This window comes from Bufo bufo, chromosome 7, assembly GCF_905171765.1.
Source record: "Bufo bufo chromosome 7, aBufBuf1.1, whole genome shotgun sequence".
Lineage (NCBI taxonomy): Eukaryota > Metazoa > Chordata > Amphibia > Anura > Bufonidae > Bufo > Bufo bufo.
Window position 1 is genome coordinate 75,396,533 of NC_053395.1, and position 24,881 is coordinate 75,421,413.

The 24,881-nt window shown below is 38.0% G+C and overlaps 1 protein-coding gene across 5 annotated transcripts in view; it reads right to left on the reverse strand.

Moving 5' to 3' along the window:
* The window catches only part of RBFOX1 (RNA binding fox-1 homolog 1), a 363,548-nt gene that overhangs the window by 127,643 nt on the left and 211,024 nt on the right, over positions 1–24,881 (reverse strand). For 4 of the 5 annotated variants that reach the window (XM_040440370.1, XM_040440369.1, XM_040440368.1 and 1 more), the window contains exons 8-9: positions 15,641–15,773; positions 9,535–9,574 (exon numbers count right to left, since the gene is read on the reverse strand). In XM_040440370.1, the coding sequence (XP_040296304.1) occupies positions 9,535–9,574; positions 15,641–15,773 (173 nt within the window). The remainder of the gene's footprint in view (positions 1–9,534; positions 9,575–15,640; positions 15,774–24,881) is intronic. The other variant, XM_040440372.1, reaches the window with a different exon arrangement.

Genomic DNA, 24,881 nt, shown 5'->3' on the forward strand with positions numbered 1-24,881 from the left:
GCTGCTGCAGCCAATCGCTAAATCCATTGGAGATCTGCTCCCCTTGCATCATGTGACCCTTTGACATGACACAAGGGGAGCAGCGGCCAGTGATTAGCTGCAGTAGCGTCAAACATGAAGTTTACATGACCTGAGACAAGCAGCGGAGGGTAGGTAATTAAATAAGCCGAGACCCAGCACTGGGGATCAGGTAAGTATGATCACCAACATGTCGGGAAATTAGTGCATAATCCCTTTAAAGATTACTTCTACTTGATTTATTATGGAAAACAACAGTATACTACCAATATTCAGTTAACCCAGGCCTACTTTCTATTACTCCAGCACAGCCTAAGTAGGGTAATCAGTACAACTCCTTTATTACATCCCTGACAAGATTAATTACAGATCTTTTTCAAATACTAAATTAATAAGGATATCCACAGCACTCTTCAGTTCAGGCAAAAAAAAATTGGTTCTTTTTATTCCATTAGCAGCTTACAATGCGACGTTTCGACTTAAATAAGTCTTTATCAAGGCTTGATAAAGACTTCTTTAAAGGGAACCTGTCATGTGGATATTTGATTATAATCTAATTAATTATATACAATTATATACAATCATTAACTACTTATATACAATCATTAACTACTAAAAAGTGCGTTAGATGTATTCACTTACTGGTGTGACAGATGGTTACCTCATAATATACAAACAAAGATGCAGCATGCCGTATGCTAATGAGCTGATTTGAGTCCGGCGTGATGTCATTGAGTCCAGCGTATATTTAATTCAGAGCTATAGCCACTCCCCTGCCCACCTGCTGCTGGTTCATATGGAAACAAACTGTCATTCAGCAGCAGGTGGGCGGGGTGAGTCAGGAGCTCATGAATATTCATGACTCATCATTATCAGCTGGAGCTTTTCAATACAAGATTGACTGGGTCAATTAAAGAAAGTGACCCAGCATTGTGCTAAGAGAATCAATCCCTTAATTATGTTGCCCTTAGTTAGGACACCATAAAATTGGTGACAGGTTGCCTTTAAGTTGAAACATTGCATTGTATGCTGCTGATGGAATAAAAAGAACCAATTTTTTGCATAAACTGATGAGTGCTGTGGATATCCTTATTAATTTGTTATCTGAAGGAAAGCCTGGACCTTTTCTCCGAGGGGCACCACTGTCTGGACCTGATTCTTAGGTACTGGGACCACTGGTATGTTTTATCCCATGATGGGATTTGTAGTGCTGCTTACTACTTTAATAAACAACAATCTATAGGGCCAAGTGTACCTTCTTGGAGTTCCTCCTTTGTTTTTCTTATACAAGCTCCAACCACTGACAAATCTTGCTCATTTTTACCCCTTTTCCCAGATGGCAGTTCGCAGAGAAAAAAAGGACCACACATGTTGGATTTCAACATGCCTGAACCTTTGTTTTCAAGAGAGAATGTGTCTGGCAGCAACTTTCTCTCCCTATTAAGAACACATGCATTAGCTGCATATAGATGATAATAGGGCATCAGGAGTAAAATATGTATCGCAGCCATTATGATTTTGATTTTCATAATGCAAACAAAACTTAAAGGGGTTGTGTGGGCATCAATGTTAGCTTCATAGGGATTCCAAAACCCCAAACTCCCACCGATCAAATGTTTTGGGCAGGTTCAATGTCCAGAGCAGAATCAGAAGGCTCTGCACACTGTATGGTTTCCAGGGCCTGTTTACTAAAGCTGCAGTACCCCACATAGCCACTACACAGTGTACAGAGCTGTCTGCTTCCAGCTCCATAAACCAGCTATAGCTGCCCTGAACAGCTCTTCCTGGGGGTGCAGGGTGTCAGATCCCAACCAATCTGATATTGATGACCTATTCTGAGGACACATTAAAGTTATCAATATATAACCTAGACAAATCTTTTAACCCCTTAACCACTTAAGGACCGGGTAATTTTTCACCTTAAGGGTAATTTTTCACCTTAAGGACCAGACAGATTTTTGCAAATCTGACATGTGTCACTTTATGTGGTGATAACTTTAAAACGGTTTTACTTATTCAGGCCAATCTGAGATTGTTTTCTCGTCACATATTATACTTCATGACAGTGATAAATTTTAATCAAAATATTTCATTTTTATTTAAAAAATACCAAATTTACCCAAAATTTTGAAAAATTAGCAACTTTCAAAATTTCTATTTCTCTGCTTTTAAAACAAATAGTGATACCTTATATAATAGCTATTACTTTACATTTCCCATATATCTACTTCATGTTTGGATCATTTTGTGAATGCCATTTTATTTTTTGGGGACGTTAGAAGGCTTATAAGTTTAGAAGCAAATAATGAAATTTTTCAGAAAATTTCCAGAACCCACTTTTTATGACCAGTTCAGGTCTGAAGTCACTTTGTGAGGCTTACATAATAGAAACCACCCAAAAATGACCCCATTTTATAAACTACACGCCCTCAAGGTATTAAAAACTGATTTTACAAATGTTGTTAACCCTTTAGGTGTTCCACAAGAATTAATGAAAAATGGAGATTAAATTTCAGAATTTCACTTTTTTGGCAGATTTTGCTTTATAATAATTTTTTTTCCGCTAACAAAGCAAAGGTTAACAGCCAAACAAAACGTAAAATTTATTGCCCTAAATCTGTAGTTTACAGAAACACCCCATATGTGGTCGTAAACTACTGTATGGCCACATGGCAGGGCGTAGAAGTAAAGGAATGTCATATGGTTTTTGGAAGGCAGATTTTGATGGACTGGCTTTTTAACACCATATCCCATTTGAAGCCACCCTGATGCACCCCTAGAGTAGAAACTCCAAAAAGTGACCTCATTTTAGAAACTACACTCCTCAAGGTTTTCAAAACAGATTTTACAAACTTTGTTAACCCTTTAGGTGTTCCACAAGAATTAATTTAAAATGGATATAAAAATTTCAGAATTTAACTTTTTTTGGCAGATTTTCAATTTTAATCATTTTTTTCCGCTAACAAAACCAGATTAACAGCCAAACTAAACTCAATATTTATTGCCCTGATTATCTAATTTACAGAAACACCCCATATATGGTCGTAAACTGCTGTACGGGCACACGGCAGGGCGCAGAAGAAAAGGAACGCCATATGGTTTTTGGAGGGCAGATTTCACTGGGATAATTTTAACTTGCCATGTCACATTTGAAGACCCCCTGATGCACTCCTAGAGTAGAAACTACAAAAAAGTCACCCCATTTTGGAAACTACGGGATAAGGTGGCAGTTTTGTTTTGGTATTATTTTAGGGTACAGATGATTTTTGGTTGCTCTATATTACACTTTTTGTGAAAAATAGCTGTTTTGGCACTGTTTTTATTTTTTGCTATTCACAACGTTCAACTGACAGGTTAGATCATGAGCTATTTTTATGGAGCAAGTTGTTACGAACGCAACAATTCCAATATCACTTTTTTTGGTTGTTTGTTTCAGATTGACATAATAAAGCATTTTAGAAAAAAAATATTTTTTAGCATCTCCATAGTCTGAGAGCCATAGTTTATTTTTATTTTTTAGGCAATTATCTTAGGTTGGGTATCATATTTGCAGGATGATATGACGGTTTGATTGGCACAATTTTGTGGTGCGTATGACTTTTTGATCGCTTGCTATTGCACTTTTTGTGAAGTAAGGTTACAAAATGGATTTTTTTTTTTTTATGGTGTTCACCTGACGGGTTAAATCATGTGATATTTTTATATATAAGGTTGTTACGGATGCGTCAATACCTAATATGTATACTTTTTTTATTTAAGTTTTATACACTAATATCATTTTTGAAACAAAAAAAATATGTTTCATTGTCACGATAGTCTGAGAGCCATATTTATTTATTTTTGTTTTTTTGGGGGGCAATTCTCTTAGGTAGGTTATAATTTTTGCGGAATGAGATGACGGTTTGATTGGTACAATTTTGGGGTGCATATGACTTTTTGATTGCTTGCTATAACACTTTTTGTGAAAAAGGTGACAAAAAATGGCTTTTCTTGACAGTTTTTATTTTTTATTTAGTATAGTGTCTATCGGATGGGGTGGATCATGTGATATATTTATAGAGCCAGTCATTATGGATACGCCGATACCTAATATGTGTTTTTTCTTTTTCTTTTCAATTTTTTATTATGAAATCAGGGGAAAGGAATGTTTTTTTTTTCTTTTTTCAACTTGAAACTATTTTTTTTATTGAAAACACTTTTTAACTTTTTTTTTTAACTTTATTTCTGTCCCACTCTGGGATTTCAACTTTTGGTGTTCTGATCCCCTCTGCAATGCATTACAATACATCTGTATTGTAATACATTGACTGTTAGTGTCTCATACGCAGGCTGTCAGCATAAAAGCTAAAAGTGTAAAAAAAAGTGTTTTTCAAAATAAAAAATTAATAAAGTTAAAGTCACAAAAAAGCCCCTTTCCCGAAATAAAACACCTAAAATTGTAAAAAAAAAATAGAAAAACACACATATTCGGTTTTGCCACATCCGTAATGACCGGCTCTATAAAAAAATTCACATGATCCCCCACCTCACAGAACGCCGTAGAAATACTAAAATAAAAAAGGGTTAAAACAATTATTTTTGGTCACCTTACATCACAAAAAGTGCAACACCAACCAATCAAAAAGGCATATGCCTCCCAAAATAGTATCAATCAAACCGTCACCTCATCCTTCAAAAAATTTGCCCCTACATAAAACAATCAGGCAAAAAATAAAATAAAAATGGCTCTCAGAACATGGAGACACTAAAACATGATTTTTTTGTTTCAAAAATGCTTTTATTGTGTTAAAAGTGAAAAAAAAATTGAAAAATAGACATATTAGGTATCGCCGTGTCCATAACAACCAGGTCTATTAAAATATCACATGACCTAACACCTCAGGTGAACACCGTAAAATAAAGAAATAGTGTAAAAAAGCCTTTTTTTGTCACCTTACATCACAAAAAGTATAATATCAAGCCATCAAAAAGTCATATGCACCCCAAAATAGTACCAATCAAACTGTCATTTCATCCCACAAAAAATCAGACCCTACCTAAGACAATATCCTAAAAAATAAAAAAAAATATGGCTCTCAGAATGTGGAGACACTAAAACTAGATTTTTTTTGTTTCAAAAATGCATTTATTGTGTAAAACTTAAATAAATAAAAAAAAGTATACATATTAGCTATTGCTGCGTCTGTAACAACCTTCTGTATAAAAAAATCACATGACCTAACCCCTCAGGTGAACAGTGTAAAAAAAATAAAAAGTAAAAACTATATCAAAAAAGCAATTTTTTGTGACCTTAGATCACAAAAAGTGTAATACCAAGCGATCAAAAAGTCATATGAACTCTAAAATAGTACCAATCAAACCGTTATCTCATATCACACAAAAAATGAGCCCCTACATAAGACATTCGTCAAAAAAAATAAAATAAACTATGGCTTTCAGAATATGGAGACACAAAAAAATATTTTTTTTTCAAAAATTCTTTATTATGTAAAACTGAAACAAACAAACAAAAAAAGTAGTCATACATGTATTTGGTATTGTCGCATCCATTACAACCTGCTCTATAAAAATAGCACATGATTTAACATGGCAGATGAACATTGTAAAAAAAAAAAAATAATAATAATGTGCCAAAAGAGCTATTTTTTGTTACCTTGCCTCACAAAAAGTGTAATATAGAGCAACCAAAAATCTTATGTACCCTAAAATAGTACCAACAAAACTGCCACCTTATATCATAGTTTTCAAAATGGGGTCACTTTTTTGTAGATTCTACTCTAGGGGTCTTTAAATGTGACTTGGCAACTTAAAATTATCCCAGTGAAATCTGCCCTGCAAAAACCATATGCCATTTCTTTCTATCTGCGCCCTGCCATGTGCCTGTACAGCAGTTTACAACCACATATGGGGTGTTTCTGTAAACTACAGAATTAGAGTAATAAATATTGAGTTTAGTTGGCTGTTAACTCTTGTTTTGTTAAAAAAAAAAATAAAAAAAATGGATTAAAATGGAAAATCTGTCAAAAAGTGAAATTCTGAAATTTCATCTACATTTTCCTTTAATTGTTGTGAAACACCTGAATGGTAACAAAGTTTGTAAAACCGGTTTTAAATACCTTTTTGGGGAGTTTTTACTCTAGGGGTGCATCAGGGAGTCCTCAAATGTGACATGGGAACTTAAAATTATCCACCTGAAATCTGCTTTCCAAAACCATATGGTGTTCTTCTGTGCCTTGCTGTGTGCCCCAACAACAGTTTACGACCACATATGGGGTGTTTCTGTAAACTACAGAATCAGGGTAATAAATATTGAGTTTTGTTTGGCTGTTAACCGTTGCTTTGTTACTGGAAAAAATTGATCAAAATTGAAAATCTGCCAAAAATGTGAAATTTTTTATTTTTATCTACATTTTCCTTTAATTTTTGTGGAACACCTAAAGGGTTAGCAAAGTTTGTAAAATCAGTTTTGAATACCCTGAGGGGCGTAGTTGCTAAAATGAGGCCATTTTTGGGTGGTTTCTATTATGTAAGCCCCACAAAGTGACTTCAGACCTGAACTGGTCCTTAAAAAGTTAGTTTTTTTTTTTCTAAAAAAATTTAAGAATTGCTTCTAAAATGCTAAGCCTTTTAACTACCTAAAAAATAAAATTTCATTTACAAAATGATGCCAACATAAAATAGACATATGGGGAATGTTAAGTTATAAATATGTTATGAGGTATCACTTTCTGTATTGAAAGCAGAGTAATTCAAATTTTGAAAATTGCAATTTTATAAATAATAATGAAATATTTTGACTCATATTTGTCACTGTTATGGTGTACAATATGTGACTAGAAAACAATCTCAGAATTGCTTGGATAAGTAAAAGTGTTTTAAAGTTTTCACCACATAAGGTGACATATGTCAGATTTGCAAAAAATGGCCTTGTCCTTAAGGTGAAAAATGGCAGGGTCCTAAACGGGTTAAGCATTATGAGATAATACTCAGACTAATGCTTTATTATATTGCATAGCTTCTACAATACATAATCAAGAAAATATAGAGGTCTGTAGAGGATGACATTGAGAAAAACCCAAGACAAATCCCTATATACTGAACTTTATCCATGTCTGTAAAGTGTGAAACATCTACCCATAAAACTGAGAATGTTCTAGGTGTGTGTATTTTTCCAATTATGTTACTGTACAACAATTTATGCCATCAAATATTGTAAACCAAATAAATGCCAGGAAAAATGCAATGCAAAAGAACTAGCTATCCTTGGTAACCCACTGACCACTCTCTCACTCCCCCATTATTTTACAATTTACAATATTATGGAACGTAAATGTTTCTATATGTCAAAGACTGTGCATCACTATTCATTTTACTAAGCAGACGATAGCAATGTTCCACCATACATATAAAACAAAATTCAAATACAAGGTTACACATCATTTTCCATAACAAAATGAAAAATATATTGTTAGAAATTTAAATGGGCAATCAAGAGTTTAGCTTTTTTGAGTTTAGCTTGATATGTGCTTATAAATGTGTATCAATATGCAACTATGGCAGCCAATCACTTGCCACAACAGTGGCTTCTTCAACTTAGTGGTATTGCTATGGCCAGAGATATCTACAGTCAGGTGTCTTGACAGTCTTATTCTTTGTAGTAGTGCAGAGGACCAGCAATGGACTAAGGAACCACCAGCATGGCTTTTGTGTAGTTATATTATACATACTGGCACCTTTTCTTGCAATTTTTCTAATTTCTGAAGAACACCTTTAAAGAGGCTCTGTCACCTGGTTGTAGCATACCCTAATAGTTATATAGCCAGGTAGGGCTCTTAACACTGATAAAAAAACATACCTTTCATTCCCTTCTCTGAGATCCGTTTTAGCTTTAAAAGCAACTTTTATAAATATTTAAATGAGCAACTGGAGCACTTGGAGGTTGGGTCATGCCTTCCGTGCACTGCTTCTGCCACGCCCCCAGGAATGATGCCATCACCCTGCATGTTCTAATAACGCCCCCAATGCATTTGACTGACAGCGCTAGACTCACTCGTCTAGCAATGGGATCCCTCGTGTGCGCACTCGCATTTATGATGGCACGTGCACACTCAACTGCTCCCGTTCTTCAGGGCAAGTCCTTGTCTTCTAATGTGCATGCGCTGTCAAGTCACTGCACCCGGAAGTGCTCAGAAGGCATAACCCAGCCTCCGAGTGCTCCAGTTTCTTATTTAAATATTTATAAAAGTTGCTTTTACAGCTAAAACCAGCCTCAGAAAAGGGAATGAAAGGTATGTTTTTGTATCAGTGTTAAGAGCTCTACCTGGCTATATGACTATTAGGGTATGTTGGAACCAGGTGACAGAGCCTCTTTAAATCTGGCCACACACATAAGATAAAAATTGGTAGAAAGGACCGAGTTTCAAAATGACATAAGATAGCGAACAGCAACTACTGTCTGGTAATTGATGTGTCATGCTTTTTTTTCAGCCAATGTGGGCTTAGAAGGGTTCTCCAGAAATGATTTTAAATGGCTGCCAGCAAACTATCCTTGAATTTTTGGAGGACTGGTTGCCTCTACCTGCAAAGCTACCTAGGGGAAGGCCTCACTATACTGCTTTGCAATAGATAATAATTAGGGGCCAGCGAACCGAGCTTCGGATCAAAGATCCAAAGTCAATTCGTTCAAAAACTTTGTGTTAACACTATGCGGAGACCTGTCTCTGTACAACCGTAAAATGTATGTACTTCGGCCGGGCAAAATTAGTTAAGTCCAAAGTCGCGCCAGATTCTACGACTTTAAAAACGCTTTAAAATAGGAATCGGAAGTCAGCTTCGGTACCGAGGTACCAGCCGGTCCCAAAGTCGACTTCAGATTCCTGTTTTAAAATGTTTTTTTAAAGTTATAGAATCAAAGCCTGAAGTTAATCACTGAAGTCTCACCCGACTTTGGACTTAACACATTTTGATGTTGTACGGAGACCGACCTCCTAAAGCATTAAAACAAAGTTTTTGAATGAATCGACTCTGGATCATGGATCCGAAACTCAATATTATCACCCCTAATGGTAGTGATGTGATTTTGCCTACGATATACAATCATGGCTGAGCAGCCTAACAGGAAAACTCACCAATATATAGCGTATGCAAATGCTAGAAAATAGTGTGTAGTGAGGCCTTGCCCTCTCACCACCCAAGCTGTGCACGTGGAGGCAACCAGTCCTGCTCACATTCTAGGACAGGTTGCTGGTAGCTATTTTAAATCCTTCCTATATTAGAAGTCTACTGCACAATGGGCCAGTACAATATGCTTCAATTTACAATCAAATACAAATCTTCTCAGGTACGCATTCAAAGTCTAATACATAAATTATTATATAAATTAATATATATGTATTTACATGCCTACATGAAAAGCAAAATGCATTTTACAACATTAACTTTAGACAAAACCATCTCCTTTCTCATAACACAAAGCAATCACCAAGCCTATAAAATGATATGCATGTAGATACTTACATAAATATCTGCACCATAAAATCCATCCTGGTAAACAACACTGCAAATACAAACAAAAAAGAGAAGACACAAATCAGTAGAAGATAACACACGGCCACCTAGATTTTGCTGTAATTCGGCTAACCTCTTTGTGTGTTTACACGTGATAAAACAGTGTGCATATTCACATGTTCATTCCAGCATTGCATGCTCTAGTTAATGCTGAATTTAGCCTAGTTAATGCCAATATGTTGAGGTCAGATTCTGAGCAGACTGAAGAATATCCATGTGTGTTATAGAGATTTTCAGGGCTTTATGAAGCTCAACATTGGAGAAGACTTCATAGTGTAATTCTAAATGTGTAACTTTATGTAAACCAAATTGGTCTTAGATATCAGAGTGCATTTGAACTGTGATTTCAATATGAATTTTTTATCAGAAGAATAAATAAAGGCATTTTTTTAAAACATTTTGGCTCTGAGCACTATTTTACAATTACAACTAAAGCCTCATTCACACGTCAATGTTTCAAGGACGTGTGCTGTCCGTGTTCTCCACGGACAGCACATGTCCCCATTCATTTTAATGTGTGTATTCACACATCAGTGATTGAGCACGGTCCGTAGGTCAGTGTTTTTAGCACAGATGCATGCTCTATTTTGTCCGTGTTCACGCATCCATCAAGTCCAATATAGTCTATGGGTCTGTAAAATCCACAGACCCAACACGGATCCTTCATGGACAACTTCACGGATGCATAACTGACCTCCTGCTCACTGATTTGAGCATGGACGCGGACGAGTGAATGAGGCTTAAAATGAATCAACATAAAAAAAACTGAATAAGTTTGAGGTTAGTGAAACAGGATTTAGTTTGTAGTATCTTTGAACCCTTATTATATTTATTACCCCATCAGGCCCTGCAGTTTTGCCTGGAGTGTTCCTTTGACTTTTTCTAATCCTGAGTAGGTACTGGATTCACAGTTCTGCTGTTTCACAGCTGAGATCTTTTTACATTTCCTGCTAATTAATGGGGTTGTCCTATGGAAAATAGTCAAACAGTTTTCAAACCCGCACCTGGATCTGAATACTTTTGTAATTGCATGTAATTCAAAATTTAACATAGTCACTGAGTTATTCAATAAAATATATCTGTATAGCACCACTTGCTGTTTGCTTTTTTTCTAATTTCTCTGCCCTTCTCACTGAGATGGATGCACATGCTCCGTACCATCCTTCAACTGCCTCCTTACCTGTTATAGGGAGAGAGCTAAAGCAGAAAAGACACTCTCCTTGAGCTGTCAGCTTGATATAAATCTAGCAGAACAATGAATGGGGAAATCTCTGGATCCATGTAAGGTACAGGGAAGGTTCTAGCTTTGTTAGAAAGAGATTATCATGTCCTATTTGATGTCTGATTTTCATTTTTACATTAGTCATGGGGTAACCCTTTAAAGGGGTTGTCCAGGTTCAGAGCTGAACCCGGACATATCCCATTCTTCACCCAAGCAGCCCCTCTAATATGAGCATCAGAGCATTTAATACTCTGATGCTTTCCCTTGCCCTGCACTTTTTCATTAGATCCGGTGACATACCGGGTCTCTGCTAGACAGAGGCTTCTGCCTAGCAGGGTTCTTGATTAAATCACTGCCACTAATGGGCAGGCTTTAGTGCTGTCCTAGCCTGTAAAACTGCTAGGGCAGCGCTACAGTCCGCCCATTAGTGCAGGTGACGTCTCTGGCAACACTGCTAGATGGAAGCCTCCACCTAGCAGTTTAAGTTTGTAAACAAAAAAGCCCTTGCCCTGCATGATTCAGCACAGGACAAGGGAGAGCATCGGAGCATGAAATGCTCTGATGATCAATTCAGCGGGCTGTCTTGGTGACAAAGGGGATATGTCCAGGTTCAGCTCTAAACCCAGACAACCCCTGTAAGTGTCTACACAAATGTTTGCAGTCTATTGCTACCGCAGTTGTTTCTCCCTCTTTGAGCTCTGTTAGTAGTCTGATTAGTAGGACGGGTTACACGGAGAGATGTGCTGCCGATAATCAGCCATCTCTTATCTTGATAAAAGATGCCCATCAATCGACAAACAAGCATTTGCTTGTCCATTGGCTAATGTGCTGCTCAATTATACAGGCAAATTACCAGGAATGAGAGTTCCTATGAATGCTCATTCCTGATAATTGGCCAATAGATCATGCAGTCTTACACTGCCCTATGTGTACAGTAATCTGATAATTTGACATAGAAAAAATCTGCTGTCCCCCCTCCACACAGTACAGGACTTCAGTTAGGCTTTTGGAAGTATATCTGATGAAAAACATGTATTCAGCTTAAAAAAAAAACAGTGATGAGGATAATTGCATTTGTAGTTAGGCTAAGTTTAGGTTGCGGCTTCACTATGGCCAAAGTATCCCCACAACATGGCTAAAACTGCACAGGCAGATCATCAGATTTTTCAAATCATAGCAGTTAAAATCAATTTCATTGTGAGCAGCCATATGGTAAGCAATCACTTACATATATAACCATACCAATGAAACTACTTACAGTGGGGCAAAAAAGTATTTATTCAGCCACCAATTGTGCAAGTTCTCCCACTTAAAAAGGTGAGAAAGGCCTGTAATTTTCATCATAGGTATACCTCAACTATGCGAGACATAATGAGGGGGGGGGGGGGTAAAATCCAGAAAATCACATTGTCTGATTTTTTAAGAATTTATTTTCAAATTATGATGGGAAATAAGTATTTGGTCAATAACAAAAGTTAATCTCAATACTTTGTTATATACCTTTTGATGGCAATGACAGAGGCCAAACGTTTTCTGTAACTCTTCACAAGGTTTTCACACACTGTTGCTGGTATTTTGGCCCATTCCTCCAAGTAGATCTCCTCTAGAGCAGTGATGTTTTGGAGCTTTCGCTGGGCAACACAGACTTTCATTTCCCTTCAAAGGTTTTCTATGGGGTTGAGATCTGGAGACTGGCTAGGCCACTCCAGGACCTTTAAATGCTTGTTACGAAGCCACTCCTTCGTTGCCTGGACGGTGTGTTTGGGATCATTGTCATGCTGAAAGACCCAGCCACGTTTCATCTTCAATGCCGTTGCTGATGAAAGGAGGTTTTCACTCCAAATCTCACGATACATGGCCCCATTCATTTTTTTTCCTTTACACGGGTCAGTCGTCCTGGTCCCTTTGCAGAAAAACAGCCCCAAAGCATGATGTTTCCACCCCCATGCTTCACAGTAAATATGGTGTTCTTTGGATGCAACTCAGCATTCTTTCTCTTCCTAACACGACGAGTTGAGTTTTTACCAAAAAGTTCTACTTTGGTTTCATCTGACCATATGACATTCTCCCAATCCTCTTCTGGATCTTCCAAATGCTCTCCGGCAAACTGCAGATGGGCCCGTGCCTGGCGGAGTAGTGTGTTACTGATGGTAGCCTTTGTTTCTTTGGTCCCAGCTCTCTGCCGGTCATTCACTAGGTCCCCCTTTGTGGTTCTGGGATTTTTGCTCACTGTTCTTGTGATCATTTTTACCCCACGGGGTGAGATCTTGCGTGGATCCCCAGATCGAGGGAGATTATCAATGGTCTTGTATGTCTTCCATTTTCTAATAATTGCTCTCACAGTTGATTTCTTCACACCAAGCTGCTTGCCTATTGCAGATTCAGTCTTCCCAGCCTGGTGCAGGTCTACAATTTTGTTTCTGGTGTCCTTCGATGGCTCTTTGGTCTTGGCCATAGTGGAGTTTGGAGTGTGATTGTTTGAGGTTGTGGACAGGTGTCTTTTATACTGATAACAAGTTCAAACAGGTGCCATTAATACAGGCAATGAGTGGAGGACAGAGGAGCCTCTCAAAGAAGAAGTTACAGGTCTGTGAGATCCAGAGATCTTGCTTGTTTGTAGGTGACCTAATACTTATTTTACCAAGGAATTTATTAATTAATTCATTCGAAATCCTACAATGTGATTTCCTGGATTCTTTCCCCCCATTCTGTCTCTCATAGTTGAAGTGTACCTATGATGGAAATTACAGGCCTCTCTCATCTTTTTAAGTGGGAGAAATTGCACAATTGGTGGCTGACTAAATACTTTTTTGCCCCACTGTATAGCTAAAGTAAAATTAACAACTGCATTGATCAGAATTCAGGAGCAGTTTCTATCACAAAGCAGGGACATCCTTGCACCCAAATGTAACACGTGAACCCAGCCTGCTGTGCAGTCTTCATATTGCTGCAGCTAAGCACCATTACATTCGTAATCGTTAGGCAGTAAACTGCATAACCACACGGCCATTAGAAAGTAAACTGCTTTTAGCGGCAGTACATTTGAAAACGGCGCCAATCTACATCTCTCTTGGCCATGCTCTGGTTGCCAACATGTCAACCCTGTTATGTACTATTGTTAATAGCACATCATTTTTGTAATGTACTTCAAGTGCTCAAAAATGTCTCCCAGATGCTGGCACATTTGGTATGTATACTGATCTTTGTAGAATGCTCACTGAGGCAATATGGCAGAAGATTTACATCTATGTCACACACAAAAAAAACACCTTTTAAAATCATTGTAGAAAAATTTATTAAAATGTAAAAGTAAAAAAAAAAAAATTTAATATACTAAATGGTAAATTGGCTTCCTATGAAATTGACCCTAGTGGGTGTTGGGTATTAGGGGCTATAAGGCAGATACTGGCTCTCCTGCTTTATAATTTTCCCTGCTCTTTAGGTTTCTTGAGAAAAGCGTTTACAAATGGTTTTGTCAAAAAACACGGAAAAAAACAAAGCTTGTGAAGGAGGCCTAGAATCAGATTTTTTTTATGAGGCTTCTGTGTCTTGATTGTTGGATGTTCTGGATGGAAAATTTTAACAAATCTGTACATTTATCTTTGCTTTTTTCAGCTTTTTACATACTGATAGTCCTGGTCCTATGTCACCTGCAGATCTGAATTGCACTAATGAAATTCAGCGCACTCATGGTTTCTGATTCTATAAGGTCATTTTATCACAGTTTCTTCTGAGACACAGTCCCAGGATCTTCTATTACGAAATATATCCCTATGCTTAGCTGAAGCCTTCAAATTCTTATTATTAGTATGGTAGTTATAATTTCATATCCTCCAGAACAACCATTTTCACACGGCTAAATTGTAGCAGACCTGAAATTGTTATTTAACCGTCTTATTTACACACTGTGTATCTGAGTTCACCTGCGTCCTGCTGAAAAATACTGTGGGAACAGGTTGTGATCTCATGATGAGTTCTGGCAAACAACACATTCAGCCTGCTACTTATATATTATGTGTATGCCCTACAAAATTACAGTTTTTACCTATGAATACTTCCTTCCACAAGACTGAAAACTGAGATAAAACTGCCAAGCGTTCTAAACTCCCATTTTAATAAATAATAGCTTTCCTTCCAGTTTATGACCATGCAGCATTATGTTTATACCATATTTATTTACTTTGGTCAATAAACTTTATATCTTCAACTTCTTCTTTAGTGCTCAAGTCAAGACTAGTAAGCGGCTCGGGTTGATGTTTTAAATTTAGATGGCTGGAAACCATAAATATATAAATTTCATCCACATAAGTGAAAAAAAAGCCATCATTGAACTTCTTTCTTTGTTTCTGTGTATTGTGTGGATTAGGTATATTGTAGGCTATGGTGGATTGCATATTTTTTCATAAAGGCATCTACATCCAAGGATGACACAAAAAAATTGAGTTTTATTGCCTTTAAGTCATATTAATCAGAATCTGAGGGGAGTTGCACAGTCGCAGATTCATCCCACCTCCTTAATGACCAGATGTTTGCAATCATCAAAGATACATCTTCAATTGTAACAATTTATTTGTTTCTGCGGCATTTAAGCTCTAGTGGAATTTACATAACAACATGTGACATATCAAATGCTTAAAGCCACCAACCATGACAGTACAAATTACAGTCATTTTTCAATAGCCTGTGCAAGGTGCACAACTTCAGGCACTTGGCCTAGCAAGATGCTCTGTTTGTTTCTGTTTGAAGACAATAACAGCATGGATTCCTGTCTACCACAGTTTATTTTTGCTACAGGGAAAGAATTGGAATGGTATAAATGAATAAAATTATTACCCGCCATAAGCAGGAATTGGAGGAGGAGGTGCTGCAGCGCGAAATGTGTTGTAAACTGTACGTCCTCTGCCTCTGAGGTGTGCTCCTCGGTACGCAGCAGCAGCTGTTGCAGCAGGATAAGGGAAGCCAGGTACTATAATTGAAAACAATCATATTATGATTATTATGATTATACCAACCCATTAATGATACATAATAATCAAAAGTTATTCCACAACAGTTACACATGCCATATTCATTAATGCTGGGGCTGCACCTACACTTTTTAGCTGTTTTAATTGATTTTAACTATTGATCTACAGCAGTACTCCAAAGTGGTAAATTGATTTGTATCAAATTTTGTGCTCTGCAGCTGTCACTTGATAGTTAAATCAATCAAAAGTGCCACAAAAAGTCTAGGTGTAGCATCAGCCTAAAGATCAAGGAAATTTTTGCATCATGCTCATCTTTTGTGGCTTTTGAAGAACCGTGCTCAGCAGAACAGCAGAGATGACTCAACAGATCTTTTCCTACCTATTGATGAAGAGTATCCAGAAAAAAAGTGAAAACATCTGTTCTGCTGGCAAATGGTACAATCCTCTGATATAATGTAACATGCACATATAAAAATCAAGACATATGTTTAAAAAAATCTCAATTAAAAAGGTTGTCCCATGAAGACAACATCCTCTATTCACAAGTTAATAAGTGTCTAATCATTAGGTACTAACCTCTGGGACTCCATTCAAATGGGGTCTATTCTCACCCATTTGAATGGAGCTGTGGCCACCCAAGCGGACAGCCACTACATTGAGTTCTTCGGGACTGTTGCAGATAGCCAAGCACTTGGGGAACATGGGCCAGTATTCATGATTGACTGGGGCCATAGTGATTAGGTCCTCACCAATCAAACTTTTGTGAATAGTGGGTAGGTTGTCTTTTATGGGGCAACCCCTTTAATAGAAATCTAAAAGTAGCAAAAGAAAGAACTTTGAGAGGTCTCTACACAGTATTTCTTTCTAGCTTGTGTGTTCTTCAGGTAGAATGATGGTTCTAACGACCATAGACCAATAAAGTTTTCTTTCCCTTTTTCATATTTTAGATCTCTATCTTATTTTCTGACATTTTAAGCATAAAAAAACCTCATGCATGAATGAGGGCCTTAGTCAGAATTGCCACCCAAAACTAATCAAAGATGAGCTGGCAGGATTATTTTAGCTAACTTTCACAATCAGATTTTCTAGAATACCTTAAAATAAATCAAAAACAGCAATTCCTTGAAATAGAACCATTATTGGAAACTCTCTATTTAGCATTGGGAATGTTAGAAAACCCTAGTGCTAATCCATCAGCAAACTGCAGATGACAGGAAGGCCTCTGGCAGTAGATTTCTCTCCTGCCTTTAAACATTCTATGAACATTGGGAGAGTCACTTATAGAGAAGGATTTGGGTGTCCTTATAGATGGTAGAATAAATAACAGCATACAATGTCAATCAGCTGCCACTAAGGCCACCAGGATATTGTCATGCATTAAACAAGGCATGGACTCGCGAGGCAGGGATGTAATACTACCACTTTACAAAGCGCTGGTGCAGCCTCATTTGGAATATGCAGTTCAGTTCTGGGCACCAGTCCCTAGAAAGGACGCACTGCAGCTGGAAAAAGTACAGAGGAGAGCGACTAAACTGATAAGGGACATGGAGGGTCTTAGTTATGAAGAGAGATTCAAAGAATTGAATTTATTTAGTCTTGAGAAGAGACGTCTAAGAGGGGACATGATTAACAAATATATAAATGTGCCATAAAAAATACGGTAAAAAACTTCCATGTAAAATGCCCTCAAAAGACAAAGGGGCACTGCCTCTGACTGGAGAAGAAAAAGTTCAGTCTCCAGAAGCATCAAAGCTTCTTTACTGTAAGAACTGTCAATCTGTGGAATAGCCTTCCTCAGGACAGGGTCACAGCAGGAACAGTGGACAGTTTAAAAAAGGGTTTAGATGAATTCTTAAAAGTAAACAACATTAATGCTTATGAAAACATGTAGAAATCTGAGTCTCACTTCCTTCTGGGATTCGCATCTCCACCTATCACTTGGTTTAACTTGATGGACTTATTTCTTTTTTTAACCGTATCCACTATGTAACTATGAACCTAAAGGGAATGTGTCATCAAAAAATAACCTATTGTTTAAATCATGTTTTTCTGCTAAACATACTTTTCCAAGTTTTGGTGTTTTTTTTTTCTATCTATCTGGTGATTTTCCATGTAACTATCTATATTTTAAAAAAATTTATATAATCCTGCAAATTTTACACTGGCCACTAGACCTTATATTAGGTCATGTTTTTAGTAGCTATTATCATTATCACCATAGGCAGAATAACAATAACAATTAACATCAATATATAGCTAACATAGAATCCACCATACACAATAGGTGATATCACAGCTTATCTACTCCCTCTTGACCCCTACACAGGTCACAGAGCATGCCTTGGAAAATCTCTAATATGTCAATGTGGTTCCCTCCTGTCCATTGTGTCTATGGCCCATGTAGCTGCTCTTAAAAGACAGGAGGTCAGAGTAGCCAGTGTGAAAATGGCAAATATAATTTATATAAATGTTTGAACTATAAACAGTGACATGGACATTTTATTTTTTTTATTACCAAAAATTATTTAAATTTTTTTTAACAATAGGTAATATTCTCATGACACATTCCCTTAAATGTTGATAACAAAAAAATGGGAAATTACTATTTATGCAATTCCCTAACACAGGACATTCTTATAGGTTCCCTTTTGCTAAACAGAAGCTTGACATCATGCACCAAAGAATCTGTTATAGAAGTTCCGCCATCTGTACTCAGAACGCCAGCAAATAAAAGAGGATGAAAAAAAGATTTTTAAGACAGCAACTTTCCAAAATGAAATCTATATACTGTCTGCAAATTGGAAAGAAAAAGTTTTGCCTCAGCTTATAAATGACTGCATTCAGGATGTTCTATATTCATTTTGCATTATTTATTTATTCTCGGCTATATTTCCAGCGAGGCACAGAAAACCGGAGTATTTCACTGTCTGTAATATTTCTTGATAGCAGAGTAGCAGGTTTTGAAGTAAGGGAAATGAGAAAACAAAAAAGAACATTTATGATCTGCAGAAAACTGGGCTTGTAATGCCTGTGAGAGGCATTACTGAAATCATGCTAACCCATCCATTATCACCTGGCTACAGCACCTTCCAGGCTTTACGAGATTCCTTTCAGCAAAGAGCAGGGTTTACAGTAATTCTGTCAGGATTTAGATGGTGAGATATAACATGAAACAGAATGTCAACAATGAAGAGCAATAGAGCATTCTGTTTAAGGGAGCAGAATATGGAATAGTGTGAGTTTACTGCAGCCGTTGTCATTCAGTCATGTGCCAAATGTGAATATGTACCAGTAGGTGGGATGGTAATTAAATGGTAGTATAATAAGCATTATGATAGGTTCTTCCTTACATCATGGAATAATAGCTTTCCACGGGCAGTGGCAAGTCTATGGATTTCTGCTAGGTACATTTAAAGAGTTGTGCACCTTTGGTGGGGGGAGGGTTTGGCAAGTCCCCTGCTTCTGTCTTGGTCAGACATGTGAATTAAAACATACACATGGTTCTTGGCAACTTTTCTCCCCAGCTTCAGCTGCTTCAGTGCACTCCCAGGATGTAAACTTTCATTTGGTGCCACTGCAGCCAATCACTAACGACAGCAGTCACCTGCTCCTCCTGCGTCACATGACCGTTGGACATTATGAAGGTCACCACTGCTGCCAGCGATTGGATTCAGTGCAGTAAAAATGGAACTTTACATCCTGGGAGCGCAGCAGAGCAGCCAAGGTCGGAGAGAGAAGGAGCAGGGAGCCAGTGCTAGGATGAAGATAAGTATGCTTCCCTAAGCAGATCTGAACTACAGGGGGGAGGGGTTGACAACCTACCCCAAAGTTGCACAATCCCTTTAAGGTAAATATTGTGGAGTTTTTTTTACAACAAATCTGTTGTGTGAATCCACCCTTACAAGAACCACCTTACACCCATTTTTTATTTACTTTGTAAAACATGAACATGCCATAAAATAAACAGCTATATTGAAAGGGATTCTAAAGATTAATAAAAAGTAACACTTAAACAGGTTTTTCAGGAGTTCGATATTGATGACCTATCCTGAGAATAGATCATCAATATCTGATCGGTGGTGATCCGGTTCCTGGCACCCTGCTGATCAGCTGTTTGTCTCTATGAAGCTCCATGGCCTCTTTCTAGGCCAGAGACGTCATGTTCATCCGTTGCATGACCTATTTGCAGATCAGTCTCGTTCAAGTGAAGCACTGTGGTCCTAGGTTAGAAGACAACCATGGACAGCATCAGCATGGAGTTTGTATGTTCTCCCCATGTTTGCGGGGGTTTCATGGGTTTCCTCCAGGTACTCCGGTTTTCTCCCACACTCCAAATACATACTGATAGGGACCTTTAGATTGTGAGCTCCATTGGGGACAGTGTGATTCTAATGTCTGTAAAGCGAGCGCTGCAAGAACAGTCTCTAAACAATCTATGTCGCTTTGCATGGTAAGCTGTTGGGAGGCACTGGGAAATTGTGGCCTCTTTAATCAGCTGATTGGCAGGGCTGCCAGGTGCCGGAACTCCTCCATTTTGATATTTTGAGGATAGGCCATCAATACTGAACCCTAAGCAAATCTTTTTAACTCAATCCCATACAAAATATGTTCATACATCCCTAAGGATGCATGCCGCCTCAGTGAAACCCCCAACTTGTATATTAGGCAGATGTGATAGAGAATAAGTGCAAAGGTGGCTATACATAGGAGATTATTGTTGGCTTAACTCACCAATTCTCTAATATTTATGGGGGTGTCCTGATTATTAACCAATGTAAGGATGGGGCTTCAAAATGCCTTATCCTTTTGTTCTCAGGGGCGATAAACAAAGGTTTACGTTTGTCTCATATCTGCTATTTCTGAGTTAATTGTTCATGAGGGAGTTCTTATCAGTGACTTACAGCTATCTATGTATACACACGTACACAGAGAATGCTATCAATCACTGATAACACTTCTTACATCGACAATGAAGTCAGAAATAACAGAGATATTAATGAATAATTTACATGTTTTACTGAATCTTTTCCACAATCTGTATATCTATGAGCTCAACTCCTCCTGCTTTATAACATGCTGCCTGCAGATTACACTAAATTGTGCAGTGACAGGTTCCCTTTAATTATAAAGAGAAAAAATTAGCCTAGTTGTTTAACCTCAGTGGAATATTAAAGGACATAAAATAAATTTGGAAAATAAAATGTATTTCTATCAGTCATGTTGCTTTGTCTTTTTAACGTAATTAATCCATATTCCATATGCTTGCTGAAGAGAAATAAATATTTGATTAACATTTATTTGAATTTCTGCAACCTACCTGCATTATGTGAGATACTGTGAGAAGCAAACAAAACTAGCGGACTATGTGCATTTTAGGGACAAGGCTATATTTATAGAACTACTGTATACAGTGTACATATGACCTTACAGATATAGATGCCTTTTAGTCTGTGAATCCTCACAAGAGAGATGTAACATGATATTATCTAGTGGGCTTCTGAGAATTCACATTTTAGAAATCTTCCACTTCTCCTGAACAGATCAGTAGGCATTTTGAAGAAAACAAATCCCAAACCTAAGCAAAAGTAGGACAAATGGCCAACAAGCTACATACAGATCTGTGATAAAAAGAGACTTTAACACCATATTTTTTTGTTTTGTGTTATGTAGTCACATAGTACAGTTGAAGAAAGTTTAACCAAGAGAGGGGCATGATGGGAACTAAGGGTAGGAGATTGAGAAATAGACTTTTACACATTTATATAAGTATTAATATTTAGTTTTAGGAAATTATCTAAGTCTTTTTTTAAAACCATCTATTATTCCTGATGTGACCACGTCCTGAGTTAGACTATTCCACAGATTCACAGTGAAGAAACTTTGTCAACTCTGGAGAGTGAACTTTTTCTATTCCAGACAGAGGCAGTGCCTACTTGTCTTTTAAGGGGATTTACATAGAACGTCTTTTCACCTTTTTTTTCTGTGGGCTATTTATATATTCAAATAGGTTAACCACATCTTATTTAAACCTGCTTCTTAAGATAAAAGAAATGAAATTCTTTTAGACTGTCTTCCTAAGATCTTCATGCCTCTTATTAGTTTAGTCGCTCTCCTTTGTACTTTTTCTAGCTCCAGAGCATCCTTTCTATGGACTGGTGCCCAGAACTGAACTGCTGATTCCAGATGAGGCCGCACTAATGCTTTGTAAAGTGGTAAAATTACATCCCTGTCCCGCGTATCTATGCCTTGTTTAATACATGACAATATCCTACAAGCCTTAGAAGCACTGAACCATGAGGTATACCACTTATAAACGAAGACCATTCAGAATAGGAATCATTGACCACAAACTCTCTGGATATGGTTCTTTAGCCAGTTTTCACTTCAATTAAATACTTGCTTAGGCGACTTTCACACTCATGTTTTGGCTTTCCGTTTGTGAGATCCATTCAGGGCTCTCACAAGCGGTCCAAAACAGATCAGTTTGCATTCTAATGCATTCTGAATAGAAAAGGATCTGCTCAGAATGCATCAGTTTTGATCAGTTCAGTCCATCTGATAAAACTGAGCCAAACGGATCTGTCCTCGCACACAATGTAAGTCAATGGGGACGGATCCGTTTACACTGACATAATCTGGCACAATAGAAAACGGATCCGTCCTCCATTGACTTTCAATGGTGTTCATGATGGATCCGTCTTGTCTATGTTAAAGATAATACAAACGGATCTGTTCTGAACGGATGCAGACAGCTGTATTATCTGAACAGATCTGTCCATGATGGATCCGCACAAAACGCGAGTGTGAAAGTAGCCTTACTCTACTTTCTATAGATGTTATTTTACCTATTACCGTATATACTCGAGTATAAGACGAGTTTTTTGGCACATATTTTTGTGCTCAAAAAGCTTCCTCGTCTTATACTCGAGTCTAGGTCTTTGCTCCGGTAATACAAGCAGTGCTGGGAGCGGCGCTCACTCACTGACGTCACGCGCCTGCGCCGCCTAGTGGGAGAAGGCGCGTGACGTCAGTGAGTGAGCGACGCTCCCCGCACTGCCTGTATTACCGGAGCAAAGACAAAGTAAGATATCCACAGTTAAAGGTTACTGATTAGTTTAAATATACTGCTGTGAGCGTCGGGGAGGGGGATCTGTGGATGGCACTGTAGGGGGATCTGTGGATGGCACTTTAGGGGGATCTGTGGATGGCACTGTAGAGGGATCTGTGGATGGCACTGTAGGGGGATCTGTGGATGGCACTTTAGGGGGATCTGTGGATGGCACTTTAGGGGGATCTGTGGATGGCACTGTAGAGGGATCTGTGGATGGCACTGTAGGGGGATCTGTGGATGGCAGTGCCATCCACAGATCCCCCTACAGTGCCATCCACAGATCCCCCCTCCCCTAAACAGTGCCATCATGGCACTGTTTAGGGGAGGGGGGATCTGTGGATGGCACTGTTTAGGGGGGATCTGTGGATGGCACTGTTTAGGGGGAGATCTGTGGATGGCTCCCTGTATTTAATGCAGAGTGTGTGTGTATATAATGCACACACTCTGCATTAAATACAGGGAGTCACCTTCTTGCAGATGTGTGTATATAATGTAGAGTGTGTGCATTATATACACATATACTCTGCATTATAGCTGCATTTCCCACCCTAGTCTTATACTCGAGTCAATAATTTTTCCCATTTTTTGGGGGTAGAATTAGGGGCTCGGCTTATACTCGGGTCGGCTTATACTCGAGTAATACCTATGAGGGACAGTTTTAAATGCATTTGCAACGTTCAAGTCAGATAAACATGGTAAAAAGGGAACCTTGAATTGGGGTTGTTGCCAATTATGAATTCGGAGGGCTGGCATGACATTTCAGGACTGGACTAGTACCTTTATCTGGTACTAAATGGGTATTCTCTGTATTATTGTGTGACAATGGCTGCTCCCAATGTATGCACTGAAGTGCTGCTCTAAATATGGAGAAATTTGCCTTTTAAAAAGGACAGAGTTTGCTTTTTACAGTTTATGGGCAATAAAATTGTATTGTGTTCATTGTTGCCAAGTGTTTCACGAACAGTGACACAGTACCTACCTGTGCACTCTGCTGCATTTGGTTATACATCTAAACGTCTATCTCCTCAGTGTTGCTGGGGGTTCTATATATTACACCAGGTATTATTTTCTCAATCTTTATTCCTATTTTGTAATTCCACTCATACGGTTTTAGCATCCTCATCACCCTAACCAAAAATTACTTCTTTCACAGAAGCTTTTATATGGGTTTTAACATATAGACACACTTTACCTCCTTTCTTATTTGTCCTATCGTTCCTAAAAAGTGTAAAAGCCTAGAGATTAACATCCCAGTCATGAGAATAGTCCAACCATGTATCAGTCACACCAACTACATCTATGAGTTCCTCCAGCTCCGTCATTTTGCTTGCTAGAATTCTGTCACTTTTAAACATACATTTTAATTTACTATTTAAAGTTCCACACTCATTTCCTAGATTGTGAATTATTGAGATTATATGGCACCTTAGTTTTTATTGTTTATAACATGTAGAATAGATCTCCCTATCCACTGCCCTAATAATCCCTCTTATCCATTTCTCATCCCACCAATATATTCTGACACCTAACTGACCTCTCCACCATTTTACTTTTTGCCTTACCCCCCTCCTTATTTCCAGTTTTTATACTCCTTTACCCTCACTAGAAGTCTCTCCTCCATAACAGCAGACCCCCTTCCATTCAGAAGCAATCCATCTTGAATACAGTTTGTACCCTAAAGAAAAGTCATCCAAGTGCTCTAGAACCCAAACCTTTCTGCCCTAAACCAGGGGCTTTCTGAGCTTCCGCTGTTTTTCCTGTGTTGCATATGGCATAGGCAGTATTCCAGAAAATGCCACCTTAGAGGTCTTTTCCTTAAACATAATCTCAGTTTCAACAACAAAGAACAATTATAGGAAAGTAAAATATTCATAGGGAATAGCTGCCGTTTTATCACTTGAATGAGGCAAAGTACAATATCCTTTCTGTCACTATAAGTAGACCATGTTCAAGGGCACCCCCATATAAGCAGAAAAGAGTCTGCATTACTTACATA